This window comes from Magnolia sinica, chromosome 12 (genome assembly GCF_029962835.1).
Source record: "Magnolia sinica isolate HGM2019 chromosome 12, MsV1, whole genome shotgun sequence".
Taxonomy (NCBI): Eukaryota; Viridiplantae; Streptophyta; class Magnoliopsida; order Magnoliales; family Magnoliaceae; genus Magnolia; species Magnolia sinica.
In genome coordinates this window covers 74,095,993-74,116,594 of record NC_080584.1, presented here as the reverse complement: position 1 = coordinate 74,116,594, position 20,602 = coordinate 74,095,993, and the positions used below count along the sequence as shown (strand labels likewise).

At 39.1% G+C, this 20,602-nt stretch overlaps 2 protein-coding genes across 3 annotated transcripts; one reads left to right on the top strand and one right to left on the bottom strand.

The window, feature by feature from the left end:
- The first annotated feature begins 1,073 nt into the window (after positions 1-1,073).
- LOC131221720 (NAD(P)H dehydrogenase (quinone) FQR1-like) lies at positions 1,074-9,374 on the top strand. The gene is made up of 4 exons (XM_058217018.1): positions 1,074-1,203; positions 5,867-5,960; positions 7,478-7,743; positions 8,928-9,374. Exons 1-4 carry the CDS (start codon positions 1,181-1,183, stop codon positions 9,157-9,159), a joined length of 615 nt encoding a protein of 204 aa, XP_058073001.1. The 5' UTR covers positions 1,074-1,180; the 3' UTR covers positions 9,160-9,374.
- A 6,830-nt stretch (positions 9,375-16,204) lies between these two features.
- Positions 16,205-20,378, bottom strand: LOC131221719 (transcription factor bHLH112-like). 2 transcript variants are annotated; one of them, XM_058217016.1, is made up of 7 exons: positions 20,011-20,378; positions 18,276-18,756; positions 17,860-17,967; positions 17,653-17,718; positions 17,467-17,532; positions 17,319-17,369; positions 16,205-16,990 (listed from the first exon to the last, which is right to left on the bottom strand). In XM_058217016.1, exons 1-7 carry the CDS (start codon positions 20,316-20,318, stop codon positions 16,838-16,840), a joined length of 1,233 nt encoding a protein of 410 aa, XP_058072999.1. In that variant the 5' UTR covers positions 20,319-20,378; the 3' UTR covers positions 16,205-16,837. The 2 variants fall into 2 exon arrangements, with proteins under 2 accessions (XP_058072999.1, XP_058073000.1); XM_058217017.1 differs by lacking the exon at positions 17,467-17,532.
- Between the last annotated feature and the right edge of the window lie 224 nt (positions 20,379-20,602).

The window sequence follows — 20,602 nt, the reverse complement described above, 5'->3', positions numbered from 1 at the left end:
GCTACGTCGTAGCTACATCAGCATTCCATCACATATCATGTGATAGTTGATGGGCCTTAGCTTTGGTGTGTCCTACTTATACACGGCTCTGATTCATCAAAGCAGATGAAATCATTCCACGTCAGTGATGATGGAGCATGACATCAGCCGTGAGGGTCTCTTGGAATATAGAAAAGAGAAACACTTCCATACTCCGTGGGAGTGTCATGGTTGATACACAAGTCCTAAAAAATTTCTCAACGTGAAACACAATTAACAAAATTAAACTGTCCAAATCATAACCCAAAATTATAGATGAACAATACATTAAAATTCACAATTTAATTGATATTTTAAATGAAAGATTGTTAAAAGTCCAACAAATGGATGAGATGATATATATTCAACTGGTGCAAATTCAACAAATAAATACTATTAATCAATATAATTTAATAATTTTGAGACGAAGAACTATTGATGGTAATTCTCTCAATACTATCAGTTTATTTGAGTTTATATATCCACATTTACAAGTTCTCAGTGCCAGTGTATCAACCATCACACTCTGCTAGAGTATTAAATACCTCCTTATTAGAACAAGTCTTAATTATTATCTTAATCAACTTTAATTTTAACTTCCGAAATCTTAAAGAAATCTTTTATCAACTGAGAGGGAAATTTAAATAGAATAGTTATATGTTACTCAGGATGTTCATGATGCTTGATACACATGCACTTATAAATTATACACATGGCATATAAACGGACTAGATTGCTTATTTCATTGTTTCCAAGTTACAATAAGAAGATAAGACTCTTTGAATAATCGTACCCTCTGATTTGTGGACACTTTGTTTGTGGAAATAGAACCGTTGGATAATTTTCAAATCTTGACCATCCAATAAATGTCTAAAGATCCGATAGCCAGATGATCAGATAATCTTAATTTTTAGCTTCTCAAACACGTACACTCAGTATTATAGTTTGGACGGTTTATTTTCTCTACTTGAATGCCACAGGTGCAGTTTCTAAGTAATTTCTGAGTGCTTGTGTGTCATGCATCACTTTCTACCGGAGTATCAAAGTTCTTCTCATTATAAATACGCCATCCGTTTCCTTTGCAGTCTGCATCGAGAGAGAAAGAGAGAGAGAGAGAGAGAGAGAGAGAGAGAGAGAGAGAGAGAGAGAATTCAGCTTATCAATGGCAACCAAGGTTTATATTGTGTAAGCATTCCTGAAACCTCTATTTCTCTTTTTGGGTGTTTTTTATTTTTTGTTTTTGGATTGTTATTCAATAGAAATATCAGTTTTCTTTGATTTCTGTTTTTTTTTTTTTTTTTTTGCATGTTTGGTTTCTGGTAGTTTTGTGTTATAATTCCTTCATTGTTGGTTATAATTCCTTCATTGTTGGGAATGTGGAAATGGAATTGATTTCGTGCTAGGAATTGAATTTCTGTTCTTAGCATTTCAAAATGTGGATGAATCTTTGGTGTGGAGTTGTTAGAGGATTGAGTAGATGTTAAGAGATAGGAAGGAAATATAAAGAAATTGTTGGATTTTTTCCCCAGTAGAGCCCTATTAACGATATTGGCACACATGCGTGTGATCGGAACCGTTCATCGGCTCGGGCACACAACATATTTGCTCTATTGAATATCTGCCCTGCTTGAGCTATACAAGTAGGGGAGTAATGGATGGTTGAAACACATCTTCCAACCATCGCATTCTGTGTAATATGTGGCCCACTGGCCTGTATTCTAGGCCATTGCATGTTCATGGTGGGGCCTCCTGACGAACTGCTAGGATTAGTCTAAGTGTGCCCTGTTCACACTTTTTACATGAAAACTCATTCCTCTGTTTGCATACCTTTCTCCAGGATTCGGCGGGAGATTTTAGAATTATGGAATCTGATTATTTAAAATTAGATAAATTCTTGTTGTATCTATTATATTAATGTAAATTGATCATGTTGAGAAGTATTGCCAAGTTCTAATTTCATTAGGATATTTAGTTATTACTTAAGCTTTGGTTGAGTGGAATAGATAAGTGGGTAGTATATTTCCTTTTAAGATTAGTGATATTTGTAGGATTAGGAAATAAGGAACCCTCTTTTATATAAGGGCTAAGCCAATACTCTCTCTCACTTTCGAATAAAGTAGTTTTTATCTTTTCCATGAATGTCAAGACCTTCCGTGATTTTCTACAGATTGAATTTTGGTAATTTTGTTTTAGGCTGCGTTTGGTTACAGCAAATATCGTGAAGTATCATGAAATCTTCCATCAAATTATATTGATTAATCATGAAATTACACAACATTTCTTGCAACCCAAGTCAGCCATAGTTGTTTTCTTTTCTTATTTACTATAGAAGTTGAAGTCCATTGCAATCATTGAAATTCATCCTCTTCTAATCCACTGATTTAAGTAGAAACTTCATTAGAAGATGATATAGGTAAATGGGCTAGATTGGCATTTTGTTGGCTGAGATTGTCTTACATGATGGGGGCATATCCACCATACACAATGCATACATGTGTGGGGCAATCCAGATCATCCGAATCATTGGCCCAGGTTGTGGATGGAGCATCAGACGACATTAACAATATGATCATGCCATTTGAATTTGGACTCTTGGTCATTTCCTTTCTAACAGTCCATTCAATGGCTGGCAATTTTAAATGTAAGATCCTTGAGTGAAATTCTTTGGGACATGCACCATTTGAAATGATGCCCACAACTTCTTTTTTTGTTAGCTTGTTAGTACAACCCACTGTCAGTTCAGACTTCACTGTTAGCCAACCCCACTAGGGATTGATACCACGACCTCAGTGTTGAAACGAGGTATCTTTCACTCACTCTACCACTTGAGCTATGGATCAGGGTGTATAGACATGTATTTGAGTGAAATTCTTTGGGATAAGCACCATTTGAAATGATGCCCACAACTTGGATGGTCTGTATAGACATGTATTTGTGCAACATGTACAGCTGAACAATCAGCACTATTTTGCACAGCCTAGCGTACAAAAACAGAATCCATATAGAATTTCATTTTTGTGTCCTTGTCTTCGATGCAATTTCTATATGGAAATAGCTGAAGCTTCACCCATAAGGTGTTGAGATTTGATATGTTTTCATGCGTCCTTCTCAAGCCATGGCATTGGATCCATTTGAGGTTCCTGACCTTGCGGTCAATGTCAAGTAGGTAGTTTTGGGCAGTAAGTTTCAGGTGTTTCTAGAATGAATTTGACGTGTTCCAGGCACTTATATTCTTGTCATTTTCCAATTTCCATTTACAGATGGCTTTTAAATGTAAATTTGGATAGTGGGTCTCACTCTGAGATTGATTTCAGACCAGAAATTTTGCATGTATCCTCCTAAAGATGTGATGTTGTGGTCAATGTCGAGTGGGTAGGTTTGGTGAGTAAGTTTCAGGTGTTTCTAGAGAGAATTCGATGTACTCCAGGCACTTATCTTCTTTCCATTTTCCATTTCTGGATACCTTTTAGATGTCAATTTGGATAGTGGGTCTCACTCTCAGATTGATTTCCAACCAGAAATTCACTTTTCTTCATGCTGTGCCTTCAGTTTTTTTTTTTTTTTTTTTCGTAAGTGAGAATTTTTACTAAAAAAGAAATGATTTGGAGCAAGGTTTTAAAAACACTTAAATAAAGATCGTTACGTAATGGTAACGGTGGGAACTTTTCCCTGCTATATGACTGTAATGGGCGTTACAGAAAAAATAGCCTATAACAGCCTTTATGGGGCAATACAGTTTTTTTCTACGTCATAACAGTAATGGCAGTGGCTATGACGGCCACCATTACCGTTATTGAATACCATGGTTTGGAGAAGGGATTGAATTTTCCGTCAATTAGTATTACATCACAGAGTAGTCTATGTACTCACGCATCTAACTATTTTTTGAGGCTTGCTAATCCTGCACGCCTGCATGACCCAACCCTATACGTGCCTCCACTTGCGCCAACATGGCACATGTGGGAGATCTGAGTCGCCCATCAGGTTTGTCCATCTGTTTAGATGCCCTTTTGCACAAACATCAGGCTGGTCCACATATCAAGTGGCTAAAAAATTAAATGGATGATTGTAAAAGAGATTAGGATATAGTCTGTCACTTGTTATGGTCGCTGTGGATGACTTGACCTGCCTGATGTTTCAAACAGGGTATCTGCACTGCACATCCCACCTGATGATTGGCTTGTATGTTCCAAATGTGTGCCATTTTGGCCTGTGTAGGCTGGAATTGGTTTGTTGCTTGAAAATTCATCATCCAATCTGAATCAAATCAGATGTTGATGTATCAACTAGTAAATAGTCAGAACATGGTTGGTGTGGAAAAATAATAGCTGATTCAAGTGGTCAGCATCCATGATTTTCCTAGTCAGCCACATAAGCCAACACATCTGAGTCTTCAAACTACTGTTTGATTTATACGTGTTTGACATTTGCAAAAGGGCCAAATAACTAGTAGTCTTCTTGCAAACACCATATTCTGTCTGAACACAGATCACCTTATTGGCTTTGGGGATTCACCTTCTGATTATTTATCACCCATTTACAGATTTCAAATCTCTTGCAATACGAAAATGGGAATAATGGCGCATTTGGATAACCAAAATGAATTGCAATTCTTTCAATTCATTATATAGAAAATGACCCAAGTGAGAGAGGCACTATTTTAATCTATAATGTCTCAATTTGAACTTGAAAGATGGTAATTTGAATTTGAGTGTTTGTCCTGGATTTTGCATGGTTTGGGGCTACACCACTTAGGTAATTTACTCCTTGTTGAATTGAATTATTCTAAAATCCAAATGCAGCCTAAAGTAGATTTTTATAGTGTGGCTAATAAAATATCGATGCATGTTTTTGAATAATACATCACAGTTATGTAGGGAATCGTTACTCATTACAGGGCTGATATAGGTTGTTAAAGAAAAAAAAAAATCAAAGAACAAAGTGGGCTGTAACGGTCATTACAAGGCCTGTATCATAACGCTAATGGCGGTGGCCGTAATTGGTTACTGTTATTGATTACCTAGCTGATGGTGCACATGAAAATTAAAATTTTATAGATATATATATATATATATATATATATATATATATATATATATATATATATATATATATATATATATATATATATATATATATATATATGTTTTTTGATTAGTACTTTTGTCTTGGGAGGGCCACCATCTGTGTCGGCTATGGCCCAAAAGGCAAGGAGGTTGTACTGTGATAAAAAATCCGATCACTGGCCTGCAAAAGGAACAGAGCAATCGTTCTCAGTAAACCAGAAAACTCACAACTGTTTGAATTGTGCAATCACTACTAATTTCATCTTACAGTCCATCTAAAGGGTTGCCCGCACCAGATCAACAATCTTGATCACTGATTGTGTTTGCAATGTCTACTGTGAAGAGAGAATCTTCATTTGTTTGCACTACTCGATGAAAAAACAGAAAATTGTCAATCTCTAAATTACTTTCTTGATGTTTTTTTTCCTACATATGCATGAATCTTATACATGTATGTCACTCCAGACCAACTGAATCATAGGCAGAGTGTAGAACGATCCTAACCATCTGACAGTTCTCCATGCAATTGATGGTCAAGAATAAAATGGTCAGCAGTCCAAATTCAACAGCTAATATCAGATGGTTAGGAACACCAGACAAGTGTCATTTTCATGAATGGTATATGATCAAATTCTTCTTTAAGAAATAGTGGAAAGGCTCAAAATAATTCAGCCTATGGTATGTCATATGCTTCATTCTACTCTTAGCCTAGCATGTTTGATATTTCAACAATATTTCTTGTATTAATGATGGGAGATGAAATATTTAAAATGATTATGCAGGTACTATTCTATGTATGGGCACGTTAAGAAGCTAGCAGAAGAGATTAAGAAAGGTGCTGCATCTGTCGAAGGAGTTGAAGCCAAACTATGGCAGGTTTGCTCTTGTTTCTCGCATCATTTCCAACTTCCATCTCTCTACAAGTTCAAAATGTGCCATTGGTGAAATATAAAAATTTGGGAAAAAGTCAGGAATTTGTAGAAATGCAATAATACATATATTAATTCTAGTTTCATTTAGGGTGTATCACCATCATCAAGGTATTAAAAAATGGTTACATATAACAGTGAGAACCGTTTAGTAGTTGGGTTGGGCTCGGGTCTATCATTTTTTTTTTTTCCCCTTGTTTAAAATTGGGTCTAGTTGGTTTCGGGTTGAACCCACCATCTTAGACCCAGTTGAAATTGGATCTGGTCTTGTCTAGTTATTTCTAGTAATATTTATATAGAATCCGGATCCTTTATTTGCCACAAATAGAATATTTCTGTTTTGCTACATTCTGATTGGTCCATGTCATCATTGACGTTGTCAGCACTACTGCATTAAATGCATCGTGTGATGATGTGGCCCAATCAGATTGCAACAAACAGGAATTTTTTTATTTGTGGCAAGCAGTGGATCCGGATTCATATATATATATATAGAGGAGGCCTTAAGTCCAACCGGACGGGACAACAAGTAGTCCACTGGATGATAACTTGGAACCCATTAAGTTCATGTGACATTCAACCCTTCCAACAGGTTGAGCCCACCATGAGAATCACCTATTGCACAGTTCAGCTTACATACTCATCAAGTGGGTCCACCATAGAAAATCATGTCCAGCCATTGATAAATAGCAAAACACGAATGTGGTCCAGTCAATAAGTGGCTATTATTGAGTTTTCCAAAAGGTTGGATGTCCTATAAACATGAAAATTAGAAATTATCCACTTTTGGGCTTAACTTGAAGACCTATTTTTAATGTATATTAATTATTTTATCGACAGAACAAGATACTACACATGTGATAATGAGGCACATGTGTGTACAATCTAATCCATCCACTGGGTGGTCTTGACCATGTAAATGCCGTTACTTGAACCTAGGGCTGCCAACAGGCCAGGCCGGGGTAGGTCTTGGCCCGGATTTTGAACTGTTTCAGGCCAGGCCATTGGGCCAGCCCTATTCAAAATTCTAATTATTCAGGTCCGAGCCTGGCCCATTGTCACTGCTACTTGAACCCATAATTAACTGGAAACCAAGGTCCAACGATCTGATTGGACCCAGCAAGAGCCAAGTCCGGTCAGGCCGGGTACTGTTACTCTAGGACTTGACCTGAACCTGAACCCGACCGGTTGAGAGCCCTATTTATAGGATTTATCCTAGAAGTCTGATCTGGCCCTCATCAAATGTTTCAAAATATTGGCTATAATTTTTCATTTGCAAGCTACAAATCGGAGAGTTAGGATCATCTTATAGGGGCCACAATGATGCATGGTTAGGCCACAACACCAAACACTATAACAGTATTTAGGATATCAGTGAAAACCACAAACACCATAACACTTGGTTGTAATGAGAGAAATTTCTTTCTCTAGTAATTGGATTGGTCTAAATTCGAATATGAACAGGTACCCGAGACACTCCACGAAGAGGTGCTCGGGAAGATGGGCGCCCCATCAAAGAGCAGCGATGTGCCGATTATTCAACCAAGCGAGCTTGCTGAAGCCGATGGGCTTATATTTGGCTTTCCCACGAGATTTGGAATGATGGCAGCCCAATTCAAAGCATTCCTCGATGCAACCGGTGGACTATGGAGGGCTCAGCAGCTGGCGGGCAAGCCTGCAGGGATCTTCTACAGCACTGGATCACAAGGTGGCGGACAAGAGACGACTCCGTAAGTTCTCTTTGTTATGCATACATGGTGAAATTGGTAGCTCGAGCCATAGGTACCCGGTGGACCCAATGGGTTCAGGTCCGATTTCTAAAACCCATTTCGTAATCTGATTAGCTTTGGGTCTAACATTTGGACCTTTTTTCTTTTTTTCTTTTTTAAACAGACGCACACACACCGTCACACACTCACGCCGTGGTGGGATTTCACTACCTATGGGTACTCGAACCCTTGATCTGGTGTTGAAACTCAAAAGAGTCTACCACCGGAGCAAGAGCAAGGACCCGAATGCTTGATCTGGTCTAACATTTGGACCTAGTAAAAGGAATTATGTCTAGTTGGGTCCGGGTCTAGGTCCACCATCTTGAGCCTGATTAAAATCAGAGAGGATTAATTTTGATAAATTTTATACATTTCGAGAGAGAGAGAGAGAGAGAGAGAGAGAGGGTTACCCTCCAATCAAAACATTCATAATCATTTGTTGGGCCCACCGAGGTGTGGTTCACAAATCCAGCCTATCAATTATGTGTGTCCCACTTGGATGAGGGGTCAGACCCAGTTTCAGATGCATCCAAATTTCAAGTGGGCCCCACCAAATGATTTTATATGTTTTGGGCATGTCTTCACATGATTTTAGATGGTATGGCCCACCTGAGTTCTGTATACGGCTGAGTTTTGTAATATCCCATCATTTAAAGGGAACCCATCAAATGCACGGTGTTGATGTTCAACACGCATCATGGTGGGGCCCACACAGCTCGACCTCATGGGAAGTTCCCATGAGCTCGCATAGAACCATTTCCATATATATATATATATATATATGAGTAAATTTCTTTGCCAATGGCTATTTAGGGTTCTTATTGCTCGATTATATTAATTTTATTCTTATATTATTATTCTAGCTCAGTGTCTATGTCCTTCGTGGAATCTTCTGTATCAGAAAATTGGTACGACAGGATAAGTTGAAAATATAGTTATAAACTGATCTCTCTCTCTCTCTCTCTCTCTCTCTCTCTCTCTCTCTCTAATGGTGTGCTGGCTACCACCTTGTTGAGTTGATTCGGCCGAGTTTTGAGTCTATCCACTGAGTTTTAGAACTTTGCACTGAACCACAAGCCATACTCATATGGAAATGCATATCTATCCTCAGATCAACAGTCTTAGCACTTTTCTGCCTTCTACAGATTGACGGCCATCACTCAACTGGTCCACCATGGAATGATCTTTGTGCCTATCGGATACACATTCGGAGCTGGCATGTTCGAGATGGATGAGGTGAAAGGCGGCACCCCGTATGGTGCGGGCACCTACGCTGGCGATGGTTCGAGACAGCCATCTGAGCTCGAGCTCGCGCAAGCCTTCCACCAGGGAAAATACATTGCTAGCATTGCCAAGAAGCTCAAGGGGTGTGCTTGATTTTCACACGACATACTCAAATCTCTTCAGGATTCGATACATTTTAGTGGCTTCCTCTATCATTTCATCTTCCTCAGCTGTGGTCATAAAATAAAATGGTCGGCCATATCAGATTATGTATTCTAAGCCAATGGCCTTGATTTTTTGTTTTTATTTTTAAATACAGAACAATGGTTTCTATTAATTCTATCATTTGCCTACCATTATTAGTTTAATATCAGTTTGGTGTAGGTGGATAACAATGGACCCTCCCTGACCCCATGTGGGGCCCACGTTTCATTAATCTAAAACGGGCCAAGTTTCCATCATGAATGAAATTAGGCCCAGGCCCAATTCTTCAAGGCGATGAACGGTCGTCATGCTGTGATCAGGCAGTTTTTTGCACAGGTCTCGTTCGAAACCTGTTCGGCGGACCTAAACTGGGTCCAAAGCCCATTGTGGGCGAGACCCATAATCATAATGGGTTTGTCTGATCAGTGGGCCAGCCAGATTACCGGATGGGCTGGCCTGACTTGTAGTACAGCTTTCTAGCTTAAAATATCCTCAAGAGGCAAGAGCAGCTTCTAATCCTTAGATTAGCCCCTTAGAGTATTGGCCTGTTTTAGGCAAGTTATGGGAGAACATGTGGCCCACTGGGCCGGAAAATCAACACCACACATTCCTGGTTCTAACCTACACATGAAATTTGTTAATTCATGATTTTCATTTTTCTTACTACTTAAAAAAAATGTTAGCCTGGCCTGAGTCTGGCCCACTTTGAGATGGGTTTGGGTTTGTATCCATGCCCATGGGCCTTTCATTCTTTGCTTGAAACTAGTTGGGCAAGATCGGTTCTCGCATCCGCAGAATGAACCGGCACAACTTATTAGCCGTTGAATTGAGAATTTAGCTGGTGGGTCCGATGTTTTAAGTAAAATCTGAAAACAGCCATATGATTTTCAAACCATGGGTGGACCCACTCTACAATGATTCAAATTCCAGAACCCATGGGCTGGGTGTAACAGGCCCAGATTCAAGTCCATGGTCTCGAGTCAACTCAGCCTGGGTCGGACCTGATCCGTTTACAAAGCGAGAGTTGATGAACTCAGGCCAGCTCGGACTCAGGAAATACGGCGGCCCCATCTGTCTGAATGGGAATAGAGTGACTCGACTCAACTCACCCCTGACTCGTCTGATACTACTCAATAGAGGACCGAACGATTGACTCAGTCCGAGTCACTGAGTCTTGGAACGTTTTTCAAATCCTTATCTGCGGGACCTAAAATGCCTCTGGCTGGGTTAGCCTGGCCTGGTTCAGATGCAAACTTAATAACTGTATCATTGTAATGGAATGGATGGTTCTGATCATTTGTGAATTACTCAGGTAGTGTTGCCATGGGATTTCATATGTGAAACTGTTGTCAGATTACGCTATAACCCATTCAGAAAGTAAAGCCTGATAGGACTAATGGACGTATTAAATTAAAAAACATTATAAATTTAGGTGGGCCCAACAATTAAATATATAGGATGTAGGTTTGATTGTGCTTCGATTCTTGTGGTGTGTTACATTGACGTTAGATCATGATGATTTGTTGTATGTACAATAACCCTAGGGTGCCTCACTTGATGAACGGTTTGGATCAAACATAAAGGATAGCCTCACACAGCTTGCATGTTTGGTACATACCAGAGTCCCAACACCTGGTCATTCTAGGAATAATCTCTCCCTCTGGTGGATTTAGATTGAAAAACGAGTTGTCGTGAGAGATGGGCTGCTAAGCAACTTTCAAATATGCTTTTTATAAATACCTTTCAATCAAATCCTATCACATGATGCTTGTACGCAAATCAATATAGGTAAAAGTAATATTTAATAAGATTTTTCTCTTAATGAGATTGAAATTTTTATTATTTATTCTGTTAATACCGACATTCCTCTTGACCTGATGTGATAGAAATTAATTGATGGAAAATTTATATCTAAAATAAAAGTTATTCTGTCTATGTATTAGGCCATCTCTGGGTGCCCATTTAAATCCCGCTACTTAATGTTGAACGGTGGTACCATCCAATGGCCTTACTTCTATAAATACATGTGCATGAACTATTGGTTATGTAATTTCAATCCATATAATTATTTTTATGGCATCTTAGAAAAAATTCAATTACACAATCTTATCAAATTTTGGTTGATTATGCTAAGTAGAGCTGGGCACATCTGACCCGATCCGATGGATCCAACCCGATCAGACCCAATCCGATCCGTTCTAAACCGAACCGATGGCCTAGATTGGTGCGGATCGAGTACAGGCCCTTCTGATCTGACCATTTTCGAATCAAGTTGTAGTTAATCCGGACTGATCCGATCTGAAAACCTGATCCGAATGGAACCAAACAAATTCGATCCGGCTCGATCCGGAGTGGTTCATATCGATACTTCTACTTTGTCCTGTGATATGGTCCACTTGAGCTTTGGATATACATCAATTTTGGGTTCAACCACTAAAATGATATGGAAAAACGAATGGACGGCGTGGAAACCACATGCATTTAGGGTGGGCCCCAACAGAGTTTACTCGATACAATAAGAGGATTTGCCGGTGTACCACACAAAGTTATATAGCAGTAGCTAGCTGTAGGTACGTGTCATGCGAAGACGAGCACTGACGCTCCTTAAGCTCCGAGTTGTACGAACGGTGAGATCAAAGTTATATAGCCCCACGGTGATGTATTTATCATATCTACACTGTTCATATATTTTTAGAGATCATAATAGAACATTATGCAAAAAATGAATCATATCCAAAGATCATCTAGACCACACCACAAATAGCAGCAAAGAATGATTTTCACCGTTAAACAATTCGTAGGGCCCACCATAACGTTTATTTTCCATCCAATCTGTTCATAAGGACACAAAGACCTGAATTAAGAGAAAAAACAAATATCAAATTGATCCAAAAAGGGTTTCAATGGTAGACGTTCAATCACCACTGCTTTTTTAAGTGTGGTTCACTTGATAGTTAGATCTGTCTTATTTTTCGTCTCAAGCCTTAAAACGAGCTCGCCAAATGGATGGACGGTTTGGATATAACATATACCCCATGATCAGACCCACAGAACTTGCTAATGTTACACCATGCACGGTACTTTCGTGCATGGCACTTTCGTGCACAGCACATAACAGCTGCTAGCGTGCTGTGCACGTCAACACAGCTGTACTCCTTGAGCTTTGAGTTGTACGAACGGCTCAAATGAGATCCACATTACATGCCCCACAATGATGTATTTATTATATCCATACCGTTTATCCATTTTTCGTGATCACTTTAAAGTATTTGGTAAAATAAAAATAAAAATGAATCATATCTAAAGCTCAAATGGACCACACCGAAAATAGCAGCGAGGATAATGATTTTCACCGTTAAAAAATTTGATCCGTACCCAATCCGATCCGACTCGGTTCGGGTCAGGCCAATCATGCAACGGATCGGTTCGAGTCAGATGTTCCGGACTCGGTCCCAGATCAGATCAGGTTCGGGTTAGCCCAAGTAGCTTTCGGACAGAACCGAGTTGGACCCAATCCAATCTGACTCGGTCCGATGCCCAGCTCTAATGCCAAGTGTATTATATCTAAGTACCTGCTTAGACAAAATCATCCCTTGCTAGAGTATCAAATAACTTAAGACGAGTAGGAAAAGAGAGGAAATAGCCTCAAGCATGCTCATCGTAATTACCATACACACAAGGTCTTTGTGGACCAATCCCAATGTATGAGTAGAATGAAAATGATGGATCTGGTGGACCTCTTTTTATTCATCTTACATCCCAAGAATCATTGTAATAAAAAATATATATGGTACATAACATAATCATCAACGTAAGTCACGCCTAAATCCCACATATTCATATCGTGTGCCCCCATGTGAGCTTGTTAACGGCATGATGTTGTTCTATTCTTTAATCCTTGTAAGACACATATGATGAACGGATGGGATGGAATACAAAAACTTAGTTGACCTTAAATTCCATCTGAAATTTTCTATTGAGCATGAGTGATGTATGGAACACATGAGTAATGAAATAGGAGGAATGAAAGAGAATTCCTCTAATTTCATTACTCATGTCGGCCACTCTACGTAGAAAATTAGGAACATTAGAGGGTGTGAAATTTTCTATGGAAAATTACAATTCCATAGAAAATTTCACCGAATTTTTCACATGGAGGGGCCCACATGAGTAATAGATTAGGAAGAATTTTGAATGGTGTGCTGTGATGAGGTTGTAGATATAACGGACAGATTTGATTGTACTCAAATAACACGGTGGGCCACACATAGATTGCAGTAATCAATGGTAAGTGATCCTGCCAGGAAAAGTGAAAGAGAAAAGGTTTGATACTCTGGAAGAGTGTGATGGATGAAACACAGGTACTTGGAAATTAATTTCAAAAAAAATTAATTGTAACAAAATTAATTTATATTAAATATTCTAAATTATGAATCCTTATTTATATGTGTTCTGAAATAAATTTTTAAGGTAAATGAATTCTTTGGCCATTGGATTGGTGGATATTTATTGGACGGTTAAAATTGCAACACCAATGGTCTATTTTTAACAACCAAATTTCCATGAATCAAAGGCTAGGATTATTCTAACATTGTGAGTTAAGAAAATTGGTTTTTTACAATTCAAGTGGTTTAAATTGAGATAATATTCGGCACGTGTATACCCCCCACCAGGACCTAGCTAGAGACGGACTGTCCTGTGGGGACTCTGTGGAGTCCTCCTTGATGCATATCTGTTATCCAAGCCGTCCATCTACTTTTACAGATCATTTTATGGAATTAGCCTAAAAAGGAGGCAGATTGAAGACTCATGTGGACCGCAGCATGGGAAGAAGTTTGATTGAATTCTTACCGTTGAAAACTTCCTAGGGCCTACCATGACGTTCATTTGCCATCCAACCTTTTTATAGTGGTCACATATACCTGGAAAAAGGTCAGACATAAATATCAGCTTGATCCAAACCTTCTGTAGCCTCGAGAATTTTCCAACGGTAAGATTTCAATCTCCACTGCTTCCTGTGGTGTGGTTGACTTAAACCCTCAATATGCCTCCTATTTTTGGATCATATACTAAAATGATCTTTCAAAATAGATGGACGGTGTAGATAAAATATATACATCACGGTGGGCCCCACAGAACCCCTGATAGGAGCGTCCGTCTTTAGCTAGGTCCCGGTGGGGTAGTACCCAATCCGCGTCCATTACTACTCGCGTTCGAATTGAAAAATACACGCAGTCCACATCACCTTTATCAAGTTTTCTTGGAGGAAAACGCCCCCATCATGACGTGTTTGAATCTCACCCGTAAACTAATGATCCTACGGTGGATTAAAGCTCTGTAGAAATTGAATTTTGTTCAGAAAGCTTTGTGCCGTATCCGTGCTCTTTACTCTTTATCAGGTAACGGTCCCCATCCCATCGTTGGAAAAATGGATGGCTGAAAAAAAGGCTGGTAACGCTAAAAAGTGCTAGCTTTTGTGGGAGGAGAATGACTGAAAATGCACTCTTCTTCTTTTGAAAAAAGCTGTGAAGTGGATTATTGTGGGGCCCAAATGGTATGTGTGCATCACATCCAACTCGTCTGACAGGGATGAGCCAAAAATAAGCTGGATGTAATAGTCAGTGGTCCACACATGAATTAAGAGATTTTTGGATGGTGCAGCCCATCTGATTATTGGATGGACCTGATTTTTGGATCATATGATCACCATTATGGGATTCGCCCTTTGGACGGTTTGGATGTTGTACCCACAACACGTGGGTCCCACTTATTAGAAAAGAAATTTACAGGAGCATCTCATCTCTTATAGGGTGCCATCTACGGTGTCCCTTATACTGTAAAATCTCAACCATCAATCACTTGCGGAACCAGTTACATTTTTAGGACGAATTTACCCTCTCTTAACCATTGTTGAGATAAGAACTACAAGGGCAAAAATGTCCAAAGTTATTGTGGCTGTGTGGGGGACATGATCCACTGCTGTATACACGTTTCTGATTTCATCCACAGCCGCTTACACGTGTCGCACGTGTATGATGATCAGGACCATAAATCATGCAGAAAATGTTACTTTTATTGGGTCATCCTAGCCATCTAGTAAATGACTCTTTCATCACGGAACCCTCGCTATTGTTAGCTTTCGTCAGTTGGGTCCATTTTTAAGCAAAAAATTAACGGTTATGATTGTCCAAAACGTCAGGTTTTGGGAGCGGATTGCCTATGACCCATCTGTGCCCGGGATTGTGTGGGGTCCACAGAGTGTCCGTGACAAATCCAATCCGTCCATCTGTTTTGAAAGACCACAATAGGACATTAAGCTAAAAATCAGGTAGATCCAAAACCCACACCACCAAAACAGTGGGAAGAGCAACGTTCACCGTTGAAACCTTCCTGGAGCTGACCATGATGTTTATATACCATCCAAACCGTTCATAGAATTATCACCACTCAGATAAACTGGAGGAATAAACATCATCCCGATACAAAACTTCTGTCACCGCCAGGCGTTCAATCCCCACTGTTTCTTGCTGTATGGCCCACATGATTTTAAATCTACCTGTGTTTTAAAATCCTATCCTATTGTGGTCTTTCAAAACGGATGTACCGAGTGGATTTTTCACGGACATCTCTGTGGGCCCCACACAGTCACAGGCGCCAATCCCCTCCTCCCAGTTTTGGACCATGGCCCATACACCATCTGACCTATAAAATGTACAGTTTTGATGTAGCCCATGTATGCCACGTCTGCAGAAAAAGACAATGAGAGAACGCACCTCCCATCCGGCCCCTCATTTTTCTCAGGTGGGACCCACGTATAAAATACTTTTGGAGGACAAAAAAGAAGAAGCTCACATGCAACGTACAGGTGTGGTCCACATGGTGATGAGTGGAGCAGCCCACCAGATGAAATAACGAATGGTTTGGATCTTGCACAAGTCTGCCTCACTGGCACTTGTGACCGAAAACAACATTATTTCAGTCAGTTTATATACCGTTTTCATCTCCTAATCCCCACCTCTGAATATAATAATACTTTGAATATTACAGCACAAACCAATATTCTCTTCCAAATCTACTAATCTTTGTTCCAGACCACATCTTTTGCCAGTAGCTGGTATCCAACATGACCTAACTTCAGCTTACTTCGATTTTTTTTTATTTTTTTTTATTTTTTTGTCTTGATAGACTACCATAATATGGGCTATGATCCAGTACGAATTCTTCTTATTACCTTATTCCAGTGCAAATTCCTCTCTGGGACCCACATGGGTCCACCTAAGATGATAGCCAACTGTTGCATATGAGGGTTCCTGGATTCCTCATTGCCCAAAAATCATCATTTGGGTGATCACTGCCATCTCATTAAGTAAGACCATTTTGCATGCCCTCATATGGATGGATGGCTTTGATCATCCAATCAAGCAAAGTGGGTCCCCCCCATCCAACGTTTGTTAGTGATCCATGATCATAACTGGGGCCAGAAGGGCCTAATAAAGGGGTTTGCACCTGCATAAGTTCAAGAAGAATTCCTAAAGGCTCATAGCTCACCATAGTCATACTATTTTTGTGCTTCTTCTCTTCCCTGCTAAATGTCCTTGGGTTTGGTTAAATTGCAGCAATCAGTTCCTCAAAACTGTGAAATTCCTCCAAACATAGGCGTCGAAAAATCAGTTCCAAACTCATTAGTAACTGAGAAGGTGCTTGTAGTTGGAACTAAACACAGCCCACGGCTTCGAAGATCTTGTTTCGGTCCATCTGAGCCATTCAATTTATCGAAATTCTGCATAACACAATAAATCATTAACTTCTTGAGATAAATCATAACAAGTATTTCAAATATCATAACAATGACCAACATATTGATGAAGATCTTCGCCGTAAACACGTAACATGCCATGAACATGTTGGATGAAAAAAAGAAAAAAAAGGGCTGGTCTACTCATTAGGTGGGCCACACGTGAACAAAAGAAATGGATGGTTAGAAGAAAATGACCAATAGTCTATATTCAATGTACATGTGTGGCCCATCAACGAGTTTTACGTTGGGCCCAGCCTGATGAATGGCTGGGAGCCTCTGTTAGCATTTTGCACAATAGAGAGATATATACCTGCTGGTGTTGAATGGGAACATCATTTTTCATGTATGGTGTAGTTAAAACCTGAAATTATAGAAGAAAAATATGAAATTAGGCATATGTCATTCTCTTTCTTGGATTTTTTTTCCTCGATTGTACATTTGGTTTTCATGGAACTTACACTGACTTGTTCATGGAGGAACTTGATGTATTCAATGGCTTCGAAGAGAACAGATGCGGTGTCCGTCTGAAATAAGAGAGAACAATTATATTCAATTAAATTCAACCAAATAAAGTTTTTTCTAATTCAAAAACAAGAAACTGTAGTGGAAATCTTTGTGGAAGTAAATGGGGGCTTTTCAAATACCTTTCCGAAAGGTGAAACCAGTTGCTGGAGTGCAGTGATTCTGTCTCCTAATTTCTCTTTCCGGACCTAGAAAAAGAAAGATAGAAATTATCATCAATGTATGGCAGATAAACCTAAAATCCATCTCCAAGATATATATATATATATATATATATATATATATATATATATATATATATATATAACTCATTAGAATCTGTTTTGTACCTTAAATGTCGGTAATGGTGACGGTGTTCCAATTCGAGGCTTTTTGGGCGCGGGTTCGCTGCCACTTTTCTTCGTTGTGGAGCCCCAATCACAAACTTCTGGATTTGGCTGATAAAATATATGAAAAGATTCAATCCCATAGAAGAAGATGAAAAGCAAGACATGAATGATAGAACAATGTAAATGTCTAATCGCGAGTGTAACTATTCAGGTTGGCCTATTCTTAGGTGGGCCACGCACATATGCATATCTCGATGGTTCATGATCAGACTATATATCCTGATAATATGATTAACAAAGATACCCGTAGCAGCCCACCCAAAGATTGGCCAAGATGTAATTCATGTGCTACTTAGGCACATGGGAAAATTGAAAAATAACCATTAAATTCCATCAGCTTATAAGGCCATATTTACCTTTACTGGGAGATTACTGCGATTGGGTTTTGTTTCAAAGTTCGGTGTGCGATATTGGGCCTGCGATGAAGGGTAGTAAGAGCTAGGTTGAATGGTATTGATGGCGGCCGCAGTGGTGTTCAAGAAAGTTGCATTGTTGGAGAAATGAACCAGGTTAGTTGATTGTTGTTTGGGAGATGGATTTCTAAAGAACTGATGTTGTTCATGGCGAGAATTTGATATTTCATTTGAATTCATGCCATGAATAATAGGGGATGAACAATTCGTCGATCTGTTGTCATAAGTAGGCTGCTGAGGTTGGAGATCAGGCTCGAACAAGCCTTGTAAGCGTCCATAAAAATCCAAACGTTGTTGATCTGAACTAGGATCCTCACTTCCACCAGAAAAAGAAGTTGGTTTCATTGCCATTTCTAAATCCAACGTCGAGCTTAGAGCTTGAAAATCAGAATGGGTGTTGCTTTCAGCTCTGCAACTCGTCGATCTGTCGAAAATTAGCATAAATAAATAAATAAATAAACATTTAATACTAAATTCCTATTCATATTTGAATGGTTTGGTGAATTTTCTTATAAACAATTGGCTATATTTGGATGCCTTATTTAGGTGAATTTCAATAATTTGTTTATGGGGTGTTTGGTTGAACCAAATATCATAATATTTCATCATCAAGGGCAAAATTCCATGATATATGGTGCAACCAAACGCTTCTTTGATAGAGGAAACTTCAACTCCACCTTGAAAGTAACATAATTGCAATATGAAGGTGGGCAGCTTGTACGTCACGCATGGAAGGTGGAAGCTATGCATCCAAGCCTTCCATGCTGTGAATTTCCTACCTAGATTTTGAAAAAAGATTATCTCAACCATTAGTTTCTCCTGTAAAATCAATTATCATCGTGACAGTTAAGATCGCCTGTTTTGCATGATTTTCAATTGTGGGCAATCCATGGATGGGACCCATTAAGAACTCTTTTGGATTCTTGTAAAAAAATTTAGTTGGGTTTACATGTAAAACATCATGCGATTGCCTGTAAATCATTTACAAGCGATAAACACTTCACAGGCAACAAGGTCTTTTAGAATATATACTGATATTTTACCATGTCTTGTACTACAATTATTCAGATAACAAGTTCAATAGTCATATTTTTATTTTCTGAATTCTTCAGTAGAGGCTTGTAGCTAGAAATCTCTCTCTCTCTCTCTCTCTCTCTCTCTCTCTCTCTCTCTCTCTCTCTCTCTCTCTCTCTCTCTCTCTCTACTAGCATCACCATGTAAACAATCCATAGATTTTTTATATATATAAGCACTGTAAACAATCCATAGCTCACAACTTAAAATTTTAAAACATCAAACGACCTTAGATGGAAAGTATGGATCAATCACCACACAAGCCCATGCCAGGTAATGAGCAACAAACCCACTTCCTACTCCAGCCTGCGAAAACCAATACCTCCTCCAATATAATAACAAGGCAATAGACCACTTTCGCTCTTATTTCCTTTTCCTTTTTTTATTTTGTTATTTTTTTATTTTTATTTTTTAAAATATATATTGCAATTCAATAGTGAATCCAAACGCAGCAATAATCTTATCAAATTCAAAACTTCCAAGTTCAAGGAATTAGACCAAATTCAAGACAGAAATGACAAACTACGACATCCCAAATTCAGATATCGGCATAGAAATACACCCAGAAAAAGAAAATCCAAGACCTTTTGAAATCTGAACTTACAGTAAAGCTTGGTTCCAATCGATGGTCGGCGACGGAAGGCCGCACCCCATCATCTGCAACGTTGAATCCATCAGCATGCTGCCACCGTTGATTGAATCCGATACTTCCGTAACGATGGAGCTGTTCGATGCTGAAGCTAGCTCGCCACAAGACCTCTCTTTCATCTCATCAACGTCAGACCTTGACCACTCGAAACTCCTGAAATCCTTTACTGCTTTCGAACATGGCGATAAGCAGTTGGAGAATCCATTCCTTGTTGAATTCCACCAGTTCTCACTGCAAATCCAAGCCTGAAAATCTTCTGCCATGGTTAAGAAATCTCAATATGGTATATATACCACTCTTTCAGTGTATATCCTTCTTTCTCTTCTTTGGTAGAGATGGCGAATGATGTGGTTTTGGTCGGTTTATATAAAGAGAGAAAGGGGTTTGTCTGATAAGGGGGCCGAGAAGGACGATGATCGGTACACATGCACACAAGCAATTTGCACATGGCCTTCAAGTACTTCAATCCAAACCATTCAAATAGTGGGCCCCATCAGTTTTTTTGACAGAATTGTATTACGAAGATGACCCAAGTGATCCATTTGTG